Raw genomic sequence first — 26,416 nt, 5'->3', positions numbered from 1 at the left:
TCGAGGCAGAAAATTAAGGAAACATAAATTTTAGAATTAGTTTGTTACTTTCTATAAAAAAATTTTTTTAAACCGTGCTAGAATTCTGATTGGGATTGCATTGAATCTATAGATCAATTTGGAAACAGTTGACATCCAATAATAATAATTATTGAGTCTTTCAATGCATAAAGATAGTATAGCTCTCCATTTATTTGTGTTCTTTAATTTCTTTCAGCAACGTTTTGTAGTTTTTAGTGTACATATCTTTTACCAGATGTATTTCTAAGTATTTCTTGTTTTTGATGTTATTGTAAATAATATTTTAAACTTTAATTCTAATTATTCATTGCTAACATATAGAAACACATGATTTTTGTGTATTGAACTTGCATCCTACAACTTTGCTGAACTCATTTATTAGTTCTAGTATCTTCTTTGTAGTTTACATAGGATTTTTTACATAGATATTATGTCATCAGTAAATAAAGGCAATGAGATTTTTTTCTTTCTAAAAAAAAAAAGAATATATCTATCATATTTGATGCACTTGAGAAGGACACATTTCTTCCGTGGTGATGTGGCTTTAAAAATGTATGACCTGGGCTTCCCTGGTAACGCAGTGGTTAAGAATCCACCTGCCAATGCAGGGGACACAGGTTTGAGTCCTGGTCCAGAAGATCCCACATGCTGCAGAGCAACTAAGCCTGTGCACCACAACTACTGAGCCTGTGTTCTAGAGCCTGCGAGCCACAACTATTGAGCCCAAGTGCCGCAGCTACTGAAGCCTGCATGCCTGGAGCCTGGAGCCTGCATGCCTAGAGCCTGTACTCCGCAACAAGGGAAGTCACTGCACTGAGAAGCCTGCAGACCCCAAGGAAGAGTAGCCCCTGCTCTCCGCAACTGGAGAAAGCCCATGCAGCAGCAAAGACCCAGCACAGCCAATAAATAAATAAATAGTTTTTTTAAAAAATGCGTGACCTCAGTTTAGTCATGAGAAAACATCAGATGTACCCAAATTACAGGACATTCTGCAGTGTAGTTACATTGGTATAACTGAAGACATCAGTGTTGTGAAGGACTGAGGTAAAGTCTGAGGTTGCAGAAGACTGAGGAAGCATAAAACTGAATATAATGTGGATCCTGGAATGGAAAAAGAACATTAGTGGAAAACTGGTGAAATCTGTGTGAAGTTGTTAGTTAGTAGCTAATTTCTTAGTTTGTACTAATAAGATGTTATTACTATAGGGGAAAATGGGGCATATGGGAACTCTGTCCTATTTTTGCAGCTCTTCTGTGAGTCTAAAATTATTTCAAAATAAATTTTTAAGAGGTGGTAACTGTGGAGAGTGTGTTAACATGTAGTTGAGTTAGCCTTTTCATTGGGGAGAATCTCATTTTGATAGTGTTTGACATTTGTTTCTCTGGAGCAATTCATTTTTCCACAGGTGATATCAAGGTGGGGTAGAGGATTGGTTCTTACATCTGACTGATAATGTTCTGTAAGCAGGTTAAGGAAGGAAAGCTGAGGATTCCACAGTTCAGAATGTAGGTCTTCATCTCTCAATTTTCAAGCTCATGCCTCACCCCTCATCAACACTTTGGCAAATTTCTAAAATCTGGAGTGTATCCACTTGGGTTTTTCTGGAGAATATACCTTTAGTATCTTATCAGGGTTACAGGGACTGGGTATTATTCTTCATGATAGCTGTGACAGAGAAATATTTTCAATCTAATGAGAGTCTGTAAACCCTACCCTTCTGTGCCTTAATGTGAGGTAAAAGTACATCTTATAGAGGTTTTGTTATGATTAAGTGAGGTAATATATATAAAGTGCTTTGAGCAGTACTTATCATTTGGTAAACACTCAATACATATTAGTGCTTATTTTTACTAGGCCCATTGTGTTAGGCTGCTCTAGCAGTACATTGTTCAACTAATTTCAAGGAGTACATATTCCCAAGGACTACAGTGCAACCCAGTGGCTCTAAGTAGTATAATTCTTGTAGTGAGATTTTTTTGATAGCAAAGGGGTGTGTGTTGTCATAAATTATCATATTAAGCTGTTACGTCTAAAATACTCGTGAAACAACATTTTGTTAAAAAGGAGATCTAACTCAAGAAAAAGTTTGAGAAATAGAAAAAAAACTTTTTTAGTCTCCAAATCCTTATTTGGTACTTCTCATGGTATGGGCAGGAAGGTGTCTGTTAGTCTCTTAGGTATTTTGGAAGTGGTTGTCAACTTTATTGAAAAAAGGAATAAAACAATTTTATTCATATGTTTCAGAAATATAGAAATTAACTTTAATTTTTGACATAATTCTATTACTTTTTAAAATAATTGTTATGCTCATAAAATTTCACGTGCTATAAGCACTGCATTGATGGGTTACTGTCAAATAACACTCAAGTAACAGTATGTGTGAAATAAGAGGAGGACATATGTATTGTTATGGGCCTACTCAGTGCCAGGCACTGTTCCGGATTCTATGGAGATAGAAGTGAACAAAGAGACAAAATAAATAAAAAAATTCTGTTCTCATGGAGCTGATGTTTTAGAGCATAGGAAGACATTAGACAAAATAAAATGCATTGTATATTATATGTTGTTACATGCTATGGAGGAAAAATGAAAATAGGAAAGGGGATAGAAAGTGCCTAAGGGTTTGGGGAAAAGGATACTGTAATTTTAAATAGAATAGGCAGTGAAGTCCTCACTACGGTGGCTCCATATCTGAGGTACGATGAGGTGAAGTCATGTAGATATTAGATACCTAAGAAGAAAGCATTCCTGGAGGGTACAAGATGTACAAAGGCCTGAAGACAGGAGTGTGCCATTTGTGTTTGGGAAGTAGCAAAGGGAATGGGGCAGTGGGGTGGGAACACAATAAGAGAAGAGGGGAATGGTAGGAGATCAGAGGTAATGAAGGGTAAGTTCACTAAGGCCTGGAGGCCAGAGTAATGGTGCAGGAGCATTGTAAATACGTTTTCTTCTTTACTCCCTTTGATTTGTGATATTCTTCATTCTGAGCATCAGATGGATAAAGTATATAAGGGTATAAATGTAAATATTATATTTAGCACATTACATAGTAGATGCTCACTGAATAATGTTTACTGAATTAATTTATATGGCAAGATGTTTAGAAGTATTTTAAAGTTGCTGTGTTCCCTTGCTAAAGGAATACTTTTCATTTTTAATTGCATTATATAATTCAGAATTCTGATACTTCACTATATTTAGTTTACTGTTTTAAAACATTTGCCACCTTCAGTAATATTTATGTTATTGAATAGATGTTATCTTAAATAAATGAGCATCTATTTTTGTTAGTTTTAGTAGTCATAATAGAATCTACTTTCCTCTGAATCAGTAATTTACCTTTATATTATAAAATGAGGATTCACATTCTCATAAAAGTAAGTTACATTTAGTTTGTCCTATATTTAGATTTATTTCTTTAAAAATCTCATTTTTTTTATCACCTAGTTTGATTAAAGTTATTTTAGTTGAGGGAGTCCTTTTTTGCTTTTATCAGAGTGAAACACTTTTAAAACATTATTTTCCTCCCAAGGAATTTACTTTGGGGGTGGAAGGGGCACTCTGTGGGGCTTGCAAAATCTTAGTTCCCCGACCAAGGATCAAACCGAGGCCCCCAGCAGTGGAAGCACGGAGTCCTAACCACTGGACTGCCAGAAAATTCCCCCAAGCAATATCCTTATACCAAAAGTTATCCTTGGGTTTTAAAAACCTCAGTGGTCCACTTTTCGGAATTTAAGTATCAATACACCCAAGTAGTCCAGCCCTGATTTTGCTGATTGATGGTGTTAATGTATATGAGAGCCTTAGATTTAATGTTAAGTGCTTAGGAGAGCAAGAAATTATTCATATTGTCTTGGACGTTTTTATGATGGCTGGGTAAGCCCTATCCTCACGTTCTGTGTGCAAGTTTACAGAAAGCTCTGTTTGTGCACTTCGCCCCCTTACCCTCTTTGTTTTAATTAGCACTTTGAATCAATCTGAGAGGTCAGACTGGGGTTGGGGAATAATGACGATGTGAACAGGAGTCATAATGTTGAAACTGGACATTCAGATCTTTATAGCATGGTTTCCTTATTTTTCAAAGAGCAGAAGAATCCCATCGTTTATCATGTTCTGGTTGGACTCCTTTCTTATCGTTTGCTGGAGTTTGAACTTCAGAGCTATGGTGTCAACCCTGCTGTAGTATCTCAGGGGAGCTCCTAGTGTGGGGCTGGTGCCATGGCTCACCCTCCAACCTTTCCTTCTTCACTTCAGCCTCCAGCTCTGAGCTTTCCAATCCCCAGAGTAGCAAATGTTGAAAGAAGTTGCACAGGTAAGTATGTGGTGGGAAAGGCCGGGGGAAAAATGGTATTGTCATCAGTATTTTAAGGGTGGATGTTGGGCCATTTTGCCAGTGAGTCATTTTGTTAGTTTAAAAATATGGTATTTCTTAAAAATTATTTTCTTTGTAAAATTATCCCATAAATTATTTTTAAAAGTCCTAGATTTCTAAGAAATAATTTTATTTCTTATTAGTTAGATGTGAAACAGGGAAAACCTTAAACCAAATAAACCATTAATGTTATAATGCAGAGGAAGGTTGTTAGATTTTTTTAAACTTCATATTCTCCACAGTGTATAGCAGGACCAGAAAACTCATTTTCAGAAAAGAAGCTAAGAGAAAAAGTCAGGGAAAGCATAAATCCGTAGACTTAAAATTTTGCCATGTTTAACTTGGTATCAGAAGGAAGCATATTTTAGTTTCCTTCCACTAGCTTTAGACATGCTGTTCTTCCCTTTCCCAGAGTTTCAGGCAAGTAGCTATATTTTTAAAATTTGCAGGAATAGAAACTTCAAACATCTTTTTCCTTGAAATCTAGACCAGAAGACTGGAATATTTGTACCCATCTCTTGATTTGAGGTTAACAAAAATAGGTATAGAAGCAGTGAAGGCACAGTATCTGATACAAAGTTCAGCAAACATTTGTTGAGTGAACAGGTTCACCAGATTTTGTGTGTGTGTGTGTGTGTGTGTGTGTGTGTGTGTGTGTGTGTGTGTGTGTGTGTAAAATGCTAACATTGCTGGCATTTTCTGCTTGCCTTCCTTGTATCCGAAATCATGATCTAACAATACAGATTTTTTTCTTAATGCAAAATTTTTAGAAGTAGCTTTGTAGCAGTGTAGCCATGGGTCTGGACACTTTGCTCACTCATAAATATTATCATAGGCTCTTGCTTCTCCTTATAAAAATTGTTTCTTTAGTTATCCCAGATCTATCCCATATAATTCTTATTCACGTGATTTCTAGATTCTTTTGCCGTTAACAAGACATTCAAAATTATACCCAGGAAAAATAGAATTAATATGGCCTGTGATTGCTAACATTTCTTCAGAGAAAGTATGTCAGGATTAAAGAGATTGGGGGCATTTGACATTTCAGGTCTCAAAGCAGGGCCTCAATCTGTAGAATCCTCAGCAATTTCTCTCTCCTTTTCCTCTAAGTTCTAGGGCTTTTTAAATATTGAGAGGCTTGTAGAAATCCACATTCCCCCCCAGCAAAGCAGACCATACATCCAGTTTCTTTTGGATTCTCTTCCTCTCTCCTTTATTAGAAAGATCTCCCCACCTCCACCCCCACCTTTAACATTGGTTTAAGATATTCACCCTCGTTAAAAAAAAATTTCCTTCTTACTTAGAGGATTTGTTTTGTATTCTAAACTTATGGGTTTTCTGCTGTTACATGTTCTTCCACATGTAATTTATAAATTTATATCTTAATATTTAAGGATAAAATACTGGTTATTTTAATTTTAGGCCCTATTGTATGTGCTCTCAAATCTGACTTATTGCTCATAAGGCATGCCAATTATGGTTGGTTCTTTAGTTAATTGTGTGCTTTTTTTTTATGGTTGGCACTTTTTGCGTTATCAGAGTTTTGATTTTAAGATGATGTACTTATCTTTTAAAGCTTATATGTTGGTAGTTTAAGTTTGAATCTGTGTGAGGCATATCAGTACAGGAGACTTTAAGATTTGGGAAAACCACAAAATCTGTTTCTTTAAATTGAAGCATGCACAACATATTCTCCATAGATCAAAGTCAGACTGATAGGATAATTTATAGACTTTTTTGGTAATATTCTTTAGAGAATTTGTAGATTGAGGGGACACATCTTAAGGTATGGTGTACATGGTTTTGGGAATGTCATCTCAATAAAGCAGCTTTAGATGCCAGATTTCAGTAAACAGTCTTTGGATTAGGAAGAGTAATGTGTTTTCATCTCTCTTCTTGCATTCCCTCTCTTTTTATCAAATGTGAGCTTCCCTGTTTTGTGGGGGATGACACCTGTTGCAAAGTGTTCCTGTAACCCCTGTAAAGAACTCAGTGCCAGAATATTTACTCTCCAAAATAATGACTGTGGATATGTTCCTATAAGCCCTTAGTTTTCTGTTGAATCACATTTCCAATGAGTTTCCTGTGCCTCTGTCAGCTGCTTTTTCGGCATTAATTCAGGCTTTTATTGCTCATTTATCAGGCATTCTGCATTTACTAAAACCATGAAATGAATTGCTTTCATTTACTTATTTCCACATCAATTTAAGTTGATGAATTTAGAAATTATTAATTTAAAATTTATCTAAATCTTTACTTTTCTTAGATCCATCCTAAGTAGATTAATAAACTGTCCATTATACATTTATTTATATTATAGATATCAAGCCATAATATTCTAGAACTAGTAGGACTTCAAGAGTTGTATGTTTTTTAACAGGAGGAAAGATCGTTTGTTCTCTTCCTAAAGACTTCCAGATATTAAATTCTTTGTTCTTTGAGGAGGTAGATTTTTTTTTCCAATGTAAAAAAAAAACCCAAAAACAAAACATTCCTTTAATTGCATTTCTTTTTTTTTTTTAATGTTTTCCAGGAATGAAATAAAATTATGATTATTTATAACAGTTGTGAAGCAGGATTGGTAGCTCAGAATCCTGTTACCAAAAAATACCACTAAAACAAAAATTCCTTGGGTTTTAAATATTTCTGGGTGGTAGTATATAATATTTGATATAGGTGTACAGTATTCTAGTTCCATAGAATTTGGGCAGTGTCTCAGTGGATTTGACCTATCAGCTTTTCCCTCTAAAGGCCAAAAATAAAGATAACCAGATTATCTTCAGATACTATGGCTTCTCGTGGTTGGTTTCAGTTTTGATTGACTGCATCTTGATAAAGGCAGATGAATGTTAAGGGCAATTGACTGTGATTTTTATTAATTTTCTGCCTGCTTTATAGACAACAGAGAACTTGCGTGTAAGTGTATGCGTGTGAAGTGTTTGCTGATAGCATATATGAAATTGGGAGGGAAAAGTAAGCAGGAAGTCAAGTTCTGTATTCAGAAATCAGAATGAATTAGTAAAATCTCCATTAGGGAAACAGGAGTAAAAGCACAGTCCTGTCACCTCCAATCCCCGCCTACACTTGGCTCTCTTTATCCTTTATGATAGAAGGTGAGTGCATACTCTGTTACTAAAGGTGAAAAGTTGTTGGCTATAGAAAAGTCTCTGTACTGTAATGTTGTGAAGTAGTTGATTTTGTGATGGAACACAAGTATCAGCATGTTAACAGTAAAAACTCTTGGCTACTTTAGAAATAGAATCCACAGAAAAAGTTGCTATTAGAGATTCGTTCTATTTTTAACCCAATTGATAAATGTATTCTACTATTTAGGGCTACAATGTCTATTTCAGTAGTTTATTATAAAAATTTAGAGTTTTGTGATAACCATTCTAATTCCTTGAATGGTTAAATTATGTTCACTATATTTTGAAAGTAAAAATATTAGTTAATTTGGAGTATGGAAATAGTAATTACTTTTTATTTGGTGTAGTAGTGTTCTTTCTTTTAAGCATAATTTTATTCTAAAATTAATGTCACTTTCTCTAAAATAGGTATAAGTCTGGTAGAGACTAGCTTTTGTTTCACATACCTCTAGTCAGTTCATTCTCATTCTTCTGCTAGAGATCTTTTTGACATGCACAAATATGTGGCACCCTCTGCTTACTGTTATTTACTGCAAAGTAAGCCCCCCACCCCTTTTTGCCCTTTATTGCTTCTTCCATCATGAAGCCTACAGTTTGGGGAGAATACAAACATTAAACTATTAACTGTATATCTGAGAGTCCGTGTACTGTCGTGGTTAAAAAGGGGTGACTCTAGCAGATTGTTTGGGTTCATATAGCGTCTCTGTCACTTATCAGACATGCAACCTTGGGCACATCAGATATATGACCTTGGCAAGTTATGCAACCTCTCCAGTTCTCAGTTTTCTCATCTGAAAATGAAGACTAAAAAAGTAAATACATGAGAATTACGTACATGTTATGTAGTGATTATTACTAAGTAAATTATGAAGATTATATAAATATATTTTATTTTAAAGCATTTAGAATATATTGCCCAGCATATTGACCAATAAAAGTTATTTCTTATTATTGTATAATTATAGTTATGAAAAAGTATTTTCAACAACTGTGTAAACCAAGGGTCCTGATTTAGTGTGAAAGCTTCAAAGAATGGAGAAAGAGCATTCTAAGTATAGGTATCAGCCTATGCAAAGGCCCAGAGGTGGAAGAAAACTTGTGTTTGAGTAACTGAAGGTGTGGCAGCAGTTGAGTGGTAGCAGGGAACCTGTGGGGAGAGTTAAGGTCAGGGAGGTTACACAGGGCCTTGTAAGCCTTATTATTGATTTGGGAAGTTGTTGAGGCATTTCAGTTAGCAGGGCCATGACAATTAAATTTTTATTTAAAAAATTCACTTGGCTTATGTGGGAGAGTAGATTGGAGGAGAATGAGAATGGATTAATAAAGACCCAGTTGAAGGATATTGGAAATGCTTGTGCTCGGAAATGACAGAGATGGAAAGATAGGGATGATTTCAATAAATATTTAGAGTTAATCTGATCAGCTTTAGTTTTAATTGTTGAAGATGACAGGGGTTACAGATAGCATTTTGCAGAGATTATCATGAATGGGAACAACTGTGAATAACCCAAATTAAGTTGAAGTATAAGGTTTGTGTTGGATTTTGAGATGATTACTACTGCAAAATTATGTTAAGGTCATGATCTCAGGAATCTTGGTCTGTATCCTTTAGGGGAAATTAACAGGAGATATGAGAGTAGGAAAGTGACAAAGTCAATGTAGTACTTATGAATGTGTCATCATAGTAAAATGTTAGCTGAGGGAAGTCTTCACCTAGATTTTTGTGCCTGATTTTCCTGTCTATATCCTTGCCCTCTTAACCTGGCATTGAAATTTAGCCTACTTTTCCTTACCATCTATCATCGTCCTTCCAGATGTCTTCCTTGTTGGCTGTATTAAAAGTTTTAAGTGTCTTGGGCTTTCTCTCAGTTCCAATCACTTATGCGTGCTGTTTCTTATGCCAAAGTTTGCTTCATCTCCCATCCTATACACTACTCCTTAAAAAAAAAAATTAACAAATTTAAATGTTTGTTCAAAAATTACTTATAAGATCTTTCAGTTTGTTTCCCTCAGAAAAAGTTATATGTTCCCTTATTTGTGTTCCCAAAGCACCTATATAGATTATCATACTGTAATTGTTTATTTACAGTTGTTTCTCCTAGCTAGACTGTGAGTTTGTTCAGCACTTGGGACTGTTACTCAGCTTTTGTGTTCATTAGCAGATTTTTTGGCATAATTCTTATAGGAAGCCCTCAGCATGTTCATTGAACTGTGAAGTAAGAAGGCAAAAAAAATTTAGTCCAGAGCTTAAACTAAGATGATAGGAAGAATGGCAGAAAACAAATGTGAAAGCTTCTGTGAAGAAGGATTAGAGTGTGCTGATAGGCAGAACAAAGCAGGAGAAAGTAACTTGGGAAGTCAGTTTTAAATATTACTGATTTAGTTTATTAAAATGTGCTTCTCAGATAGAAATGTCTAGCAACACTTTAAAATATGCTGCTGGAACCTTGAGTTAAGACTGGAGATAGATTTCAGAATCAAACTACATTTGATTGCTATCAGGAAAAGGACCATTCTGCCATGGGATGTGTTTCTGTTCCCTGGGAATAGAATTCCATGCCTGGGCCAGCATGCCAGCATTATAGACAATAATTGATTTTAGAGTGTGTTTCTCTCCAGAGGTCTTGCTGAAAGAAAATTGTGCAAGATTAGATATCATCCGTCCTGCCTTGGATATGATCTATTTTTCATGCTTTCTTTCCTGTCTATCTATCTAATTTTATTTTTGAAGTTTCACTTGTAAAGTGTCTTAGTTTCGTTTCTGTGACTGTTTGAAAAGCTCCAGGCCTTGCCTCTTATTCCTTCCCTTTTGTAATTACCATTCATCCCACCTGGATCAGGGGCCACTTTACCAGTCTTTGAAGTTGTTGGTTAAGATTATCTCAAGTTTGAGGTTTTGTGAATTCTTCTGTGATTATTCCAACTTACTGCATTTGGCTTTGAAATATTATATTTAGATGTTAAGAATGTTAGACCATAGGAATTTATAGTTAGTCCTAATTAAGTAATGAAGATGTTTACTGGAAAAATGCAGCCAATTTAGTACTTCCATTCTGCTTGTCAGTTTAGTTCTTCTCTCTCAACTACATTTTGAGGCCAACTCTTTTTTTTTTTTTTTTTTTTTTGGAGGGGGCTGGGTGTTGTCAGGCTGATAGAATGAATGTAAGCTAACCTCTCTCTCTCTCTATACACACATGTATACTGATTATGTATATGTTCTGATTAGTTCTTAGCAGATATAAAATGTCTTAAGTGTTTTGATCTGTATTCAAAAAGACTTAAGAAATTTTGCTTTTGATACATACATATTTTATGTATTTTTCTTGGTGAAATCTCAGTTTTTACTTCTTTGTTAAAACATCTGGTATGAGAGTTGAGAGAGAAGGTGGTCATTTAACAAAACTGCTATAAACCCCTTATATGTTTGCTTGAAAAACGCTGACAAATTGTATATACCAAATATTTGAACAAATTTTATATGTAATGTAGAATGAAGAAAGATTTTGTTTTTAAATTAGTTTTAAAAATTTCTGTTTACCAAACCAACTTTAATATAATATATATGGTTTAGACTAATTTTAATGTATTTCGGTTTAGTGTTGACATATCCCCTTTGATAAAAAATGGATTTCTAGGTTCCTTTGAGTCCTATTTATTCTCTTCTAGGAGGTAATATGAATACCTTACCTTTTCATATCATCCATCCTTATATTCATTAATGTCAGCTCTCCCTCAAAATACATGCTTTAACTACTTCTCCACCCCTTCTACTACTACCACTGTAATCTGAGCCACCATCGTCTCTCACCAACCTGTTTCCCTGCTTCCACTCTTGTCCCCTCTTTTGTCCATTCTTTACAAACTAGCTACAATCATATTAAATATATGCGTAAGTAAAATATGCCAAATTATGTCACTCTTAAACTGCCCCCAGATCCTCTCGCGCGCGCGCTCTCTTTTTTTGGCTGTGCCGCGTGGCTTGTGAGATCTTAGTTCCCCAACCGGGGATTGAACCTGGGTCCACAGCAGTGAAAGCACCAAGTCCTAACCACCAGCCTGCTAGGGAATTCCCCCAAATCCTCTCTTGTCTTCTCATTTCACATAGAATAAAATCCAGAGTACCCCAGGCCTGCAAGGCACATAATCTGCTCACACTAGCATCTCTGACGTCAGTTCCTACCATCTTCCACTGAATTCATACTGCTTGAGCCATACTACTGAGGACTTACCTTGGGGTTCACTTTGCACTGAATGCTCTTCCTGCCTGTTTTTACCTATTTAGTTCCTTTACTTCTCTGCTTGATTGTTATTTTTCCCAGTTTCACCCTTCCTGGCTAGTCTAAAATACTTTTCTACTCCATTCCATCATTCTATATGGAATAAAGGACACACCCTTTTAAATTAGTTTTTGAAAAACTTACTATGTTGTCTTCCTTTCTCTTTCTGATTTTGCCATAGATCAGAGAATTCTTTGTTTCATACCAGTACCCATCCCTGGGAATGGGGCTTGCGTTTGAAGGACAGAATATTACACTCTTAGCTTTTTTTTTTTCCCCCTGAGGTCATGTAAAAATAATTAGTATTTTCACTGATGTATAATTTCTGTGTTGAAGCACACAAAACAAAAATGAAATTCTACATATTTGTGTTTTCTCTCCCCCCCTCTGGCATACACACAGTGAGTCTGGGAAATTTTGGTATTGATGGAAGAGGAACATTTCTGTTTTCCTCTGTCTGAAGCATTTCACATGTTTAGTTTCAGTTTTAGAATTCTAAGAGTCTGTGATTGGTTTTGATGATAAATGTTAAAAATTGTCAAAAGAAGCATTCACTTTGCATCCATTTGCGTTAACTTGTGTGTATAAAACTTGGTAAGGGATATCTTGGTACTCCCCTGAAATTTTAGTGAATGCTGCAAGCTTCATGCCATTTTTCTGTGTTTATCCTTTTTTTGAATTAGAACTCGATAGTAATTGTCCTTTAAAGAGAATTAAATGTATCCTTAACTTTTACAGGACAAACTTTTAAAATATCATGTGTAAAGGAGTCTTAATTTGCAGCCTATCAAGTGCTTTTTTCCACTGTTACTTTTCTGAAATAAAACTCACTAAAAACACTTCTTTTTCCTGTTAGGGACTACTTAGGGGATTGGTGAATAGGCATGTGGGATTCTAGTCCCTAAAATTACATTCAGAGTTATGGACTAGCTTGCCTGAGATTCATCAGGGAGTCTACTGCTCAAAGAATATGAAGTATGTTCTAACAAATTAATAGATCCTTAAAAATATCTTTCTATATTTCACACCTAAAGAGATTTATAGCCTAAAGACATACAGCAAAGAAGTGGTTAGTTTTCTTCAGACTGTGTTCATATTTAACTGAATAGCTTTTTCTCAGACTTAAACAGGAGGAATAGTTAAATATTTGAATTTCCTCAAATATTTAACAAGAAACTTAAGATATAAAGTAATTATTAAATAGCATGAGTGCTTTCAACAAACTTGCACATCAAATTTGGCCTTTAAAGTCTGCAGTATATCAGTTTACCATGTCTACTGATAAACAGTAGTGACTCCAGTGTTTCATTTTGAAATGAGAAGTAAAAGAAATTGTTCATTCTTAGTTACAGTGGAAGAAAATACCCTTATTCATAATAAGGTACCAGACAGATGTCAGATTTGCTGAATTTTTCCCACATTTTTGTTTTTGTGAAAAAAAATGTAGTCATTGTGTAGTCTAGTCTTTACAGATCTCTCTATCATGACATTTCAATTTACTTGAACTACAAAGTACTATTAGGGATTGTCATTGACCTTAATTAAATAACCTGTCAATTGATAGTTTTGGAAGCTATTTTATAGAGGTGACCTTAAGGAAAAAAACATTAGCACAGATTTAGTAATTATCTTGATGAGGGCTCAAAATTACTAGTGTGGGCTGTAGTAAAGACTTAAAAAGCAAGAGTTAAGCAGGTTATATAGTGGAGATCATAAATTTACACCAGGATGATGAATGAAAAAATATCCTCCTGTTATTACATGAGTGAGAACTTGTGGCTTGAGATAAAATTTCCAGTATGCCATTTATACATGAACTCAAAAAGTGCTGTATGTCAATAAACTTAGATTGTAAGTGAAGATAATATACTCTGGATAACAGATAATTTTAAAAGTAGGTTTAGTGATGACAAAGACGCTAATGTTGAAGATACATGTGAAGATTTTGAATAATTAAACCCAAACTTAATTTTTAAAAAGATCTTTGTATGGGAGAATTATATTGGGTTGCCGTTTTTCAAAAATAAGTGGTATTTTTTCTTTTAAACTAATTGAAATCATTGCATATGACAGGCTTTAAGTTTCTCCTCTTACTTTCAGGGCCTGAAAGTAAACATTTGCTACTACATTGTTACGACTTTCTCACCTGTCCCATTAATCTTCAGTTGATCTGTTTCTTTATCTTAGCAATGCTCCCTTCATTTTATGTTTTCCACATAGGAGTAAGGTAAAGCTTGACATTTTCCAAAATGTTATTCTTGATAAAAGTAATATTTTTGTTTAGGTGACAAACAGCATGTTTGGTGCTTCAAGAAAGAAGTTTGTAGAGGGGGTCGACAGTGACTACCATGACGAAAACATGTACTACAGCCAGTCTTCTATGTTTCCGCATCGGTCAGAAAAAGATGTAAGTTAACCAGTTAAGCTGTGTTTACTCAGTAGTGTATGTCTGTCTCTTTCTGATTCCTGAAAAGCAGTGTATCAACTGCAGAGTACCATCTTTGGTTGAAGAACTATGTTTTAGGCACAGTGCTAGGCCGTGGGGATACAAAGATGATGAGCTTTCTTACATTCTAATTGGAGACAAAATGTATGATTCTCAAGTTGGGATATGGTAATAATGTAGTAGGAAGTACTCAAAAGACAGGGAGTAAACATAGTGTTACTTCTAGATCATCATTTGTTTTTTTTTAATTTGTGAAATAACTTGTTTTTATATTAAAACACTTATTAAGAGCAGAAAGTCAGTTTGTACAGATTTAAAGATATAATGGCAGGCTTCAGTGAAACTTCCTTTGCTTTGTAATATTTTAGTTATAACCCTAGACCTCAGATAGGAGGAAGACATCTCTCCTCTGTTAGCTATAGGGATGCTACAATAGAAAAATTTTTGAAGAACGGTATTCAGAAGCATGGAAGGGATATATTATAGAAGTAGGAATTCAGTGTTTTGGAAGGTTAGTAGTTCAGTAATCCCGTTTGGAGTGAAAGGCTTTAGAACACAGCCAAGTCATAATTAGCAAAATGATAAATTATTTTTAAATCAATTCCATTGTTTTCAAATTCTGGTAAGCTACTTTAAATTATACACTACATACTGTAGTCAAACCAGTTGCATTCTTGTACTTTGTACCTGCCCAACTTTTTTAACCTTTCCAAACTTTTATAAACTTGTTATTCCTAATTTCCCTATCTATATAGCAATTTACTCTAGACATTAACCTAATGAGATTCTTACTGATGTTTTAAAACATAAAATTCTAAGATTTGTAACAAATGCTATCATTTTTCATGAGGGTTGATCATTAGTAAATTAATTCCTGTGTCTTTTAGAATTTCACAAATAGGCCTATGCAAGGTTTAAGGTAGAATTTTGGTGGGATTTTATTTTGTTTTCTTTTTCTGTTTTGGTGTTATTCCCCTTTATTTTATTTGAAAATTGTGTCATTTTGGCAATAAACTATCGAGTGCATTATTAGGACTCTTCAAATTTTGTGTTTGTGGCTTTCTTTGTGCAGTTGAATAACTCACAGAATAACATCATCTAATTAATTTTCTGTAATCTTACTGCCTTTCTAGCTATTTGTTATTTGATGTAAATTATAATTGAATTATTTTTTACATAAATTTCTAAGGTTAAGTTTTTATGTTATAGTTAAATAACTTGGGATGTCTTTCTGGTAGCATCACTGCAGAAACTAATCTGCATGTGTGTTACTGTGATTGTACAGTGCAAGTTAAGATTGTTGCAAAAACGGTAGTGCAGTATTACTGATGAAAAACATTCATTCTGATCAGGAAGATATGAAGCTTTCAAACTGAAATTCTTAAAAAGGTATGTGCAGAGAATGAATGACAGAGATGTGTGTCTTCTAGGGAATAGAAATAATATACTATATGTCAGAATTTTTTAGTTAGAATTATTACATACACTCATATATGTATGTTGGTTACCATTCAGGTTAGTTGTTTGTCACAGAAATAACAATGATTTGCTTTACAAAACTTTTTTTTTAATTAATTAAGAAGGTAGTAAGAGATAGAGATTAACAATTTGGGCTCTAAAACAGGACAGATGTGGATTTGTATCTTGGCTTTGTCTACTAACAAGAACTTCTCTGAGCCTCAGTTTTCCCATCTGAAAGTGGGAATAATAATATAGTAACTACTTATAAATTTCTGCTGTTGCTGATCCTTTTTTGCATTACAAAATAATACAGGGGTATTATACAAATTTTAGAAAATATGCATGGAATGGGGAGAGGAAAAATTACCTGTAATGTTGCCAGTCGGATAATTTGCTGCTAAAATTTTGATTCTTTATTTCACATGTTTTTATTTAAAAATATATTGTTAGTTAAATCTCTGAGCCATATTGACATATTTTTCACTAGAAAGTTTGTACCAGTTTTTACTCTCATCAACACTCTCTGTGCCCTCGAGAATACCAGCTGTTACCTTTACATTTTTGCCAGTAGACAAAAGACAAGTTTTAATGTGCAGTAAAACATTGGTGAATTTACACACTCACACGGTGTTGTGTCTTTTCTGTGTAGTCGGCCATTTTTATGTCTTCCTTTGTGGACTGTTATTTTGTGCCATTTTCTATTTCTCTATTGAGATAATAATTCTTTATTTGTTAGTGTTTTCCATATATTAATATTAATTACCTCTTGTCATTTGTCACAAATATTTTTTCCATTTTTTGCTCTCAGGTTTTTTTTAATGTAAAAATGTTTATCATTTTTATTGAATTTGACTCATCCGTTTTGTGTGGGTTTTTTGGTTTTAATGGTTTCTAGTTTTGAGATCATACCAGAAAGACTTTCCCCACCTACTTTCTTCTAGCACTTTTGTGCTTAATTCTTCACGTATAACTTACATTCATTAGAAATGTATTTTGGATTGAGGTGTGAATTTTGTGATACCAGATTATCCTCCTCACTGACCCCCCGCCCCACTGTAGGGTTATCTGGTATCCCCAACACTTTTTTTTTATAGTTTAGGTCACAGGTTAGAAAACTTTTCCATAAAGGACTTTTCCAGATAAGTAAATATTTTAGGTTTTGTGGGCCAAGAGGCTAAATAAAGGATAATATGTAGGTATTTACATAACCATTTAAAACATGAAAAACCATTACCAATTTATGCAACGTACTGGATTTGGCCTGCATTCAGTAAATTGCCCGCCCCTGAGTTAGAGCATTCATTTATGGGTAATTGGAATTCTCTCTTAACATGTACTGTCTGATGTACTTGGCCTGTTTCTAAGCTCTTGTTCTGTATATCATATTGAGTCTGTGAAAGAACTACAACATAGTTGAATTGCTATTGCTTTATAGGCAGTTTTCACATCTTAGTCAGGTAAGGTATTTCACATTCTTTACAAAAATGTTTTTGATTGTTTCACATTTTACTGATGTCTAACCTTCTTTCAGAGGACTATGTCTGTCTTTTATTTCTGTTCTTTATGCCCTTTAATAAGTAGGGTTTTATGGGTGCCATTTTCGCTACACTTTTCTAATTGGTTTTTACTGATACATGGAATAGGTTGTATCTGTATATATTTATTATTTATAACCAACTACCTTACAAAACTCTTACTAGTTTTTGTTGATTGGGAGTATGGGCTCTGGAAATTCTACTTTATGAGTTTATACTCACATGGTTTACTAGCTGTTTCCTTGGGCAAGTTACTCAGTCTCTGTATGTCTCAGTTTTCTCATCTATAAAATAAGGATAACAGTACATGACTCATGGGTGGTGGTTTTAAGAACTGAATGTATTCATTCTGTATGCAAAAGTTTTAGAAGACCAAATAGTTAAGTATTAAATGTTGTTACTTATATGAATAATAATATTATTCCATTTGATTCTTTTGGGTTTTTTTGGTAGTTATATATATCATCTGCAGATAATGATTATTTTGTGCTTTATAAGGCTTTTGAAGAAAAAAATTTAAACATAATAAATGGGATAATTTTATAGTTTTTTCTCCCTGGCAACAGTGCGAAAATAATTTTAAATTATAATTTATGATAAAGGAAAACTGGCCAGTAGTTGAGTGAATCTTGAGTGAGCCAACTATCCAAAAAAACAAAAAACAAATCCAAAAGTAAAAGGACTCCCAGGACCTAACCAATTCCTGATTTACCCTAACCATAGAGCATAAAATGTAATTGTTTCTTCATCATATTCATGTTTGTGGAAGTATTTAGGAAACTGTTCTTTTTAAGATTGTGTTTTTAAGATTAAATTGGTAAGTATTTCTTTAGGGCTACTTTGTATTTTCCAAGGCCTTTTATTTCAAGAGATGCCTGTACATGTATGTGTCTTTTTATAGAATGCTGAATTTGCTGTTTTTGAGGTTTAAAAGTAATTTTATAAACATTACAGATATATTACTTAAATGTTTTCACAAGATAAAGTAAATCGTAGGCAGATGTGAACTTGATTTCTCCCTTTTCCTTTTTTGAATTTTAATGCTGTCATTTATTAGCTCTCTGGCTTTGGGCAAGTTATATGACCTCTTCTGTGCCCTGGTTTCCTTATCTATATGTAAAGCTTGGATACTAGTAGTTCCTATATTATACGATTGTGTGAATTTTAATTATAACTTTTTGGAGACTTACAGAAAATGAAAAACATTCATATATCACAAGACAACTCTTTGAAGGCAGTATAATCTAAGCAATTTAGGGTTTTCTTAAAAAATATATCTGTATTTTAATGTATTTTCTAGTCTTATGAGTCTGTTGCACTCATTTGATTCTTAAGCATAATCATTTTAGAAGCTAATGGGAACCTCCTTTCCCTTGTTTTAATATGTGCTGTAAAGACATGAAATGTAGCACTATCCTTACTTTAAAAAAAAAAAATCATAAAACTGATTAGAGTAGGCTACTTCCTTGTTGTAACAAATGGCAACCATTTTGAACTCACAGCTACCTTTCATACTTGTGTTAGCCTAGAGCAATTATGGCAACTAGGATTTCTCTCAGGCCAATTTGTAATCAATATTTCGTTAAAGTCTAGGATAAAATAAGGATACCTTCTGTCATCATTATTGTTGTCATCCGCGTGATTAGTATTTAACTACATATGAGTCGTGCTGGCTGACTTTGCAGCTTATTGAATTTGTTTCTATCTCAGGACCTTGCACTTTGTTTTTTCAGATCTTCACATGGTTTCCTCTCTCACTACATCTAGGTATCTGTTAAAATATCTTACCTGAGAACCTTTCTGATCACTGTTTTCCTCAGTAGCCTTGTATATACTATCAGTACTACTATATCTATGTCCTTCTAACTTCTTTCTGTCATTTTAGCAGTTACAGCACCTATCTCTACCTTAAATGTATATTAATTATTTATTATCCTGTCTGCTCCGCTAGAAGTTAAGTTTAACACAGGCAAGAACCTTGCCTCTGTAGTTTACTGCTATGTTCTTAGAACCTATAAGGTGTAGGAGATAGTAGGCTGTTACTGAGCTTTTGTTAAAGAGAAAGGGAAGGAAACAAGTTGATACTGAAAATAAAATTAACATTATTTGCAGATGATATGATTATTTACCAAAAACTCCCTCGAAAATAACCTTTAAAACTTTTAATAGAAAATTTGAATTTGACATGTAAATATGTCAAAATTTTATATGACAGCAATAACCTAATGGAGTTAAATGTAAATAATCAGACTCTAAAGAAATTAGAATTAAATGCCAAATCTTTTGAAGGCAGTGTTCTAAAATCTCTTAAATTCATTGACATTTAAATAGTCTTTAAACTGTATTTTAAGGATAAAAGCCTATTTATAAAAGTGAGTTAAAATGATATACTTAAAAGGTTTAACAAATTTTGATATGTCTACAAAAATGATTACAAAATGTTTCATCTAGTAATAACAACACAGAAAATCATAGAAAATAACCATTTTATTCCTATCATACTAGCAAAGTTTGTTTTGTTTTTTGTTGGGTTTTTTTGTTTGTTTTTAAGTGGAAGAGTAGCCATTGTCTGTGAGGGAACATTAGGAACTGCTGTGAAAGCATAACTGATACAAACTTGGTAGAAAACAGTTTAATGGTGCATATTAAGAGCCTTTAATACGCCTTTCTATAAATTTGTGCTTTGGCTCTAGTCTAAAATTCAGACAATATAATATAAAAATGTTCATTGCCATACTTTTTTTAGTAAAGATTTTGAATGTTAAATGTTCTATAGGAATTAATTACATTGACTATTTCAGCATATATTATACTTTGAAAATTTTTATTTTTGAAAACAGTGTTTTAATCAAAATAGCTTGAAATACCTGGTAAACTCATAATGTTATTGGCTTCTGATTCATAAGCTTGAAGTCATTTGTTATGTAGAAAATTGTTTCTTGACCAAACTGATTTTAATGTTTCTTAAAATAGGTTTTGTGATTGAAAGTACATTTATTGGAGGGAATAATTGTGAGGGGTGATCACTGTTGAAAAGCATGAGGGGGATAGAATAATGAACACTTCTTTACTGTTACGGATTGCTGGAAGGAGCCAGATTGGCCTATTATTAAGTTTTTGAAATACACATTTTGTAAAACAAAATAATTTTAGTCTTTTTTTGGTCATGGATTTCAGAATTATATCTAATAACAGTGGAAATGACTTTAGAAATACAGTTTCTAACTTGTTGATTTCCTTGATATTCTATATATTTAGCAAAAGGATAAAGGAGATCTGTTGAGTTAGGGAAATAACTTGAATTACATTACTATTTCTTCTAGTGGCTTCCTGCTTTTTATTATTGTGGTTTGACTGAAGTGTGTATTACAGACTGAGAAATGAGGAAGGATATAGTTGTTATGATGGATTTAGACTGGAAACACAGTAACCTACTTATGGTTTCAGCATTCTGCTGATTGTGTGACATTTAATCTTTTTCTACTATTTTCCCCCTCTAAGAACACAAGTTCTGCTCCTTATTTTACCTAGAATTCATTTGATAAACTTCTTTCTTTAGCTTCTTAGCCAAAAATGAATATAAACTTAGGGTACTATTCAATAAATTCCCCAAAGGCTGCCCCTCTGATTGCTGTTAATGGGAGCCCTGGATTGGGGGGAAGATTAGATTACTAATAGCTACTACTAGCATTTATTGAGCACTTAATATGTATATGTCTTATCTCATTTAATCTTCACTTCAACTCTATGAGGTAGGTAGTGTTATTTCCATCTTACAGGAAAGACACAAAGGCTCAGCTCTGCTGTGGGTAAGTGGCAGAATCAGGATTCACACTTAGATTTTTTTCGGACTCCAAAGAGGGGCACTTTCCACTTATGCTTATATTCCCTACTCTGTCTCTTGAGGGAAAAAGTGAATATAATTAACTTTCAGCATTTAAAAAATTATATAAATTTCCCATTGTCTGTTAACTGTAGTTATTTCTGTGCCAGAGTACTTTCTTATGCATTTTCTTTGCCCTCGTAAATAGCATTTCTACCCCATACTCCTTCATTGTGTGTTTCGTCCAGTTTAAAATCCAATTTTAGCACTGATATATTTCATAAAACATGCTTTCAGAGTTTAAAAATACATACCACTAAAATTGATTTTATAAGAAATTACATATTTACATTTTTGACACATCTTGAAGTAGTCATTTTAACATCGGTTTGTATAGCTGAGCAATGTTTATTTTACTTGGATGGTTTGAAGGTTATAAACTGTTGAACTACTTTCATATTTCTTAAAGCAATGTTTACTAACCTTCTTCATGTACTCACACATAGAGAAATAGAGAAAGTGGTAGTATTTAATATGTCATACCATGATAATTGGGTCACCCTGCTACTCTTCAACACAAGTATTTGGCCCAGGGAGCCATTCCACCTTTATCTTCATGTTGTGTCTCCTTCTCTACTTTATCTCCCAGTGCTGAGAGGAGTGATATGTTGGCATACCTATAACTCACTTGTGGATGTATAACCTTTGAGAGAAAGTAGAGTAAAATGTCTGCTCTTTACTCATTATTGAGTTATGTACTCAATAAACATACATTTCTGGGAAAAGTAAAAGTTTTAGTGGTCCTTTCTAGAATGTTCACAGTGTGGATCATTCTAACTTATAGATTCATGTTGGCCAGAAGGCTTTGTTTTGGTTTTGTTCTGGGGATTTTTTTGTCCTTTTTTAAGTATATTTTTAAAAATTAATTTTTATTGGAGTATGGTTGCTTTACAATGTTGTGTTAGCCTCCACTGCACATCAAAATGAATCAGCCATACACATACAGATATCCCCTCCCTTTTGGACTTCCTTCCCATTTAGGTCACCACTGTGCACTAGGTAGAGTTCCCTGTGCTATACCATATGTTTCTATAAGTTGTCTATTTTATATATAGTATCAATAATGTATATGTGTCAATCCCAGTCTCCCAGTTCCTCCTACCTCCCCTCCCCCCTTAGTATCCATACATTTGTTCTCTACGTCTGTGTCTCTTTCTGCTTTGCAAATAAGATCATCTATACCATTTTTATAGGTTCCATATAAATGCATTATTATTCGATATTTTCTTTTCTCTGACTTACTTCACTCTGTATGGCAGTCTCTAGGTCCCTTTGGGAACTATACTCTTTTACTTTTTGTTTATAGCTTATGATGATAACAGAAAATCATGATTGTTAAGGCATTTTATATAAACATTTTACCTTCTGTCACCAACTAAAGCTTCATATTTATATGTTATACATTTTTTTTAATTTTGTTCTTGCAATTTGGAAATGAACCTTTAATGTGCTTAAAATATTTGTGGTTGTGTGTTAATAGTAACAGTAATTGTACCTAGCAGTAGAACTTGGTCAGGCCATAAAATGTATATTTTTTCAGTTTAACTGTTTATATTGTATACCCTCCGGATTTCAGAAGGAATATGTATAAGGTTTGATGATTTTTTAGAAAATCTGTTACTATATTTAAATACTGCTGTAAGGAGTGATAGCAACCCAGAAGAGTCTGGTGTGTATCATTGGTTTAAAACTGCTGTTGTATAAAAACTTGCATGAATTTCAGAATAATTAAAACAATTCAGAATTGTGACATGAAAATAGCATGAAATGTGTATTGTATAAACCTCTACTGTTTAAATATTTCTCCTCCTGGCTTTCCTAATGTGGTCAATGTCAGCACAGTTCTTCACTGGAAACCAGAGTGGCCTCTGATAGCACACTGTCTGGTGATCCTCCACCCCTCTCCTTTCCCCTGTACCTCAGCCATTTCAATAGGACTCCTTTGTAGTCCCACTTCTGCTGTTCTGGCTTAGTGTCTTACCATTTCCATCCAATTTTGCTGTTGGAATTATCTTCCCACAGCACAGTTTGATCGTGTCACTTCCTGGCTTAAAATTATTTTTTTCTTTACCACCATAGTTAGTAGTCATCTTTGCATGACATTTAAGAAGACTTTTTGCGTCTGGTCCCACCATACTCTTTTATTTCCCTTTCTTCTATACCCCAGTGTGCATAGGGTGGGCCTTATCTCCCTTCCGTAATTACGCTGTTGTTTAGCAACTGATATTTCTTATTTTGTTTGTATTCTAATCATGTCACTAACTTGTATCACACTCACTGCATGTTCTTACCCTGGAAGACCCCTCATCTGTACCTACATCAGATGTTACCACTCTACAAAGTATTCCTGTTACCTCACCCTTTTTTTAGAAGTATCTTCCTCCAGTGATACTTTATACTTCATTTAGAGCACTGAACCACACTGTGTCTTGGAACATAATTGGTTATATAATTCATTGTGTTCTTCCACTAGATTATAACCTTTTTCATGACGTGGCTCATGTCTTATTTAATTAAGGTGTTTTGATGGTTGCTTAATATAAGACGGAATACACAAACATGCACTTACACATACACATTTTCATTTACTCAATTTAAGTATCCAGTTTTTTATATAGCATTGCCACCTGCGGTGCTAATCTCTATGAGGAAATAAAAAATGAATATAACATGTTCCATGAATATAACATGCCTGCAAAGAATTGTTATTCTAGGGGGAAAAAAAGATGATGCAATAAATTGAAAGACATTGTACACAAGTGCCATAAATGTACATGCAATGTACATTTTATATCATGTCAGTGCATTTTTGTAAGTGTTTTGGGTTTGTCCTTTGGTATTGTGCCATCTCTCCATGTATATGATTTGTGTGTATGTTTGTTAGATTTTTCCACCCATTTAATACACATCAATTATTTCTATTAATAATCAGTAACTATTACAAAATACAAAACCTTTCTATCTAGATAATTTTATTTTCAACTTCACTGAATTTAGAATTTAGCTTAATGTATTCAAGTAATCAAGTAATTAAATAATTTTACTTAAATTTATAGAGACTTTTTGATGTACTGTCTTCATGTATTTGTTAGCCTAGTTTGCTTTTTTTTTTTAGAGTGAACTAATTATTAGAGAAATGGAGATCAAAACCACAATGAGGTATCACCTCACACCAGTGAGAATGGCATCATCAGAAAATCTACAGACAGTAAATGCTGGAGAGGGTGTGGAGAAAGGGAACGCTCTTGCTCTGTTGGTGGGAATGTAAATTGATACAGCCACTATGGAGAACAGTATGGAGGTTCCTTGCAAAACTAAAAATAGAGTTACCATATGACCCAGCAATCCCATTCCTGGGCATATACCCAGAGAACACCATGATTCAAAAAGACACATGCACTCCATTGCTCATTGCAGCACTATTTACAATAGCCAGGACATGGAAGCAACCTAAATGTCCATCAACAGATGAATGGATGAAAAAGATGTGGTACATATATACAACGGAATATTACTCAGCTGTAAAAAGGAATGAAACTGGAATATTTGTAAAATCATGAATGGATCTAGAGACTGTCCTAAAGAGTGAAGTGAGTCAGAAAGAGAAAAGCAAATATCGTATATTAACACATATATACGGGATATAGAAAAATGGTAGAAATCAACCAGTTTGCAAGGCAGAAATAGAGACACAGATGTAGAGAACAAACATAATGGACACCAAGTGGGGAAAATAGGGAGGGCTGGTGGGGGGGAATGAACTGGGAGATTGGGGTTGCCATATATACATTACTAATAAGGAAAAAAAAAACAAATTGTACACTTTAAATATATGCAATTTGTTGTATGTCAGTTGTATCTCAATAAAAGTTGTTAAAGAAAAAAATGAAATGATGCTGTCATAGTTTCATTTAGAGTAATTTGGGGGAAAAAAACTTTGTAGTGATCAAAAATTTATTTTATTTCCATTGTTTGATGTCATCCAGTTGTGATATGCTCTTAAGTAACATGGAATTTATTATGCAATGTTTGTTTTATGTTTTTCTGAAGATTGAAAAATGTGGATTTGACTCTCGCATATTATGATATGTTGTACAGATTTGTAAAGTGTCAGTGCAATGTTCTGTGTACTTTCTTTATGCTCTAATATAATTAATTTGTTTCTAGATGCTGGCATCACCATCTACATCAGGTCAGCTGTCTCAGTTTGGGGCAAGTTTATACGGGCAACAAAGTAAGAATTTTGTATTTATTCTGGGATACTTTATTTAAAGAAAAAAAATAACTACCAAATAAAGAATAATGCTGCCCTTGTGGGTTTATTCTAGGATTTGAAGGGAAAGATATTTAATTTTCAGTTTTCCTTATTTTACTTACTTAGCAAAACCTCATTATTTCAGACCTTTGTAGTTCAGAATTATTTGGATACAGGGTAGATCGAAATTTATTTCTGCATCTTTTTTATCTGAATGTTCCTTTCTAGTATTTTTGAAGAAGTTTTGCTAAACAAATTAAAAAGAGACATCCTCTGTGTTTTCAATTGAAGGAAGTTAAAGGTTTTTTGAATGGTCAGTTAAGTAGGTTGCTTTGTTTGTGTTTTTTGGCCTTATTATTAATGTAAGTCCATTACCTAGCAATTTGTGAAATGTTCTCTTTGTTTAGCAAATACTTCTTTTACTTTAGCTCCGTCTAGGTATACAATCTCTGTTTTTTGACTAACAGTTCAAAGCTTTTTCCATATACAAGATTTTATTTCTTTTTATGTGTTGTAACACTTTCATAGCGCTTAGCACAGTGCCTGGCGCATAGTAAGCGCTCAATAAATGTTAACTGTTATTATGACATAACATTTTTATAAAACTAAATTATAAAATTTTCCCATTTTTTTCAAATTCCAAACTATTATATATTAATAAGATTTGTCATCTCAGTGTCAGAGACTGCTGATCTCTCATCTCTGTAGTGGGAGGGGAGATAAAAGGGATATAAATTCCCATCAAAGATTACAGAATAATAGGGTAACTGAAGCAGACAATCTCATGACCAAGTAATTTAACCAACTTCAAATAAAAGTCAGTTATTTGATTTGGAACTCTTTCCCAGTATAATAAAAGGCAAAGTTTTGAAAGATATCAGAGTAGATGGTCATACCACCTTACCCTTCATTTTATTTTGAAATTTAGTAGGGAGAAAGAAACTTTGTTAGACAAATAGAGTTTCCATCTATTTTTTTCCCTCCCATCTCTCGTGGCCTTCTTTTGCTCTGAAACACGA

The 26,416-nt window shown here is 33.8% G+C and overlaps 1 protein-coding gene across 8 annotated transcripts in view; it reads left to right on the top strand.

The window, feature by feature from the left end:
- The window catches only part of CNOT2 (CCR4-NOT transcription complex subunit 2), a 112,623-nt gene that overhangs the window by 53,672 nt on the left and 32,535 nt on the right, over positions 1-26,416 (top strand). For 7 of the 8 annotated variants that reach the window (XM_057743461.1, XM_057743460.1, XM_057743464.1 and 4 more), the window contains 2 exons: positions 14,102-14,224; positions 25,310-25,376. In XM_057743461.1, coding sequence (XP_057599444.1) covers positions 14,102-14,224; positions 25,310-25,376 — 190 coding nt within the window. Of the gene's footprint in view, positions 1-4,276; positions 4,335-14,101; positions 14,225-25,309; positions 25,377-26,416 lie in introns of all 8 variants that reach the window. The other variant, XM_057743467.1, reaches the window with a different exon arrangement.

The sequence above is a fragment of the Hippopotamus amphibius genome, chromosome 7 (assembly GCF_030028045.1).
Source record: "Hippopotamus amphibius kiboko isolate mHipAmp2 chromosome 7, mHipAmp2.hap2, whole genome shotgun sequence".
Taxonomy (NCBI): domain Eukaryota; kingdom Metazoa; phylum Chordata; class Mammalia; order Artiodactyla; family Hippopotamidae; genus Hippopotamus; species Hippopotamus amphibius.
This window is presented reverse-complemented; position numbering and strand designations above follow the sequence as displayed.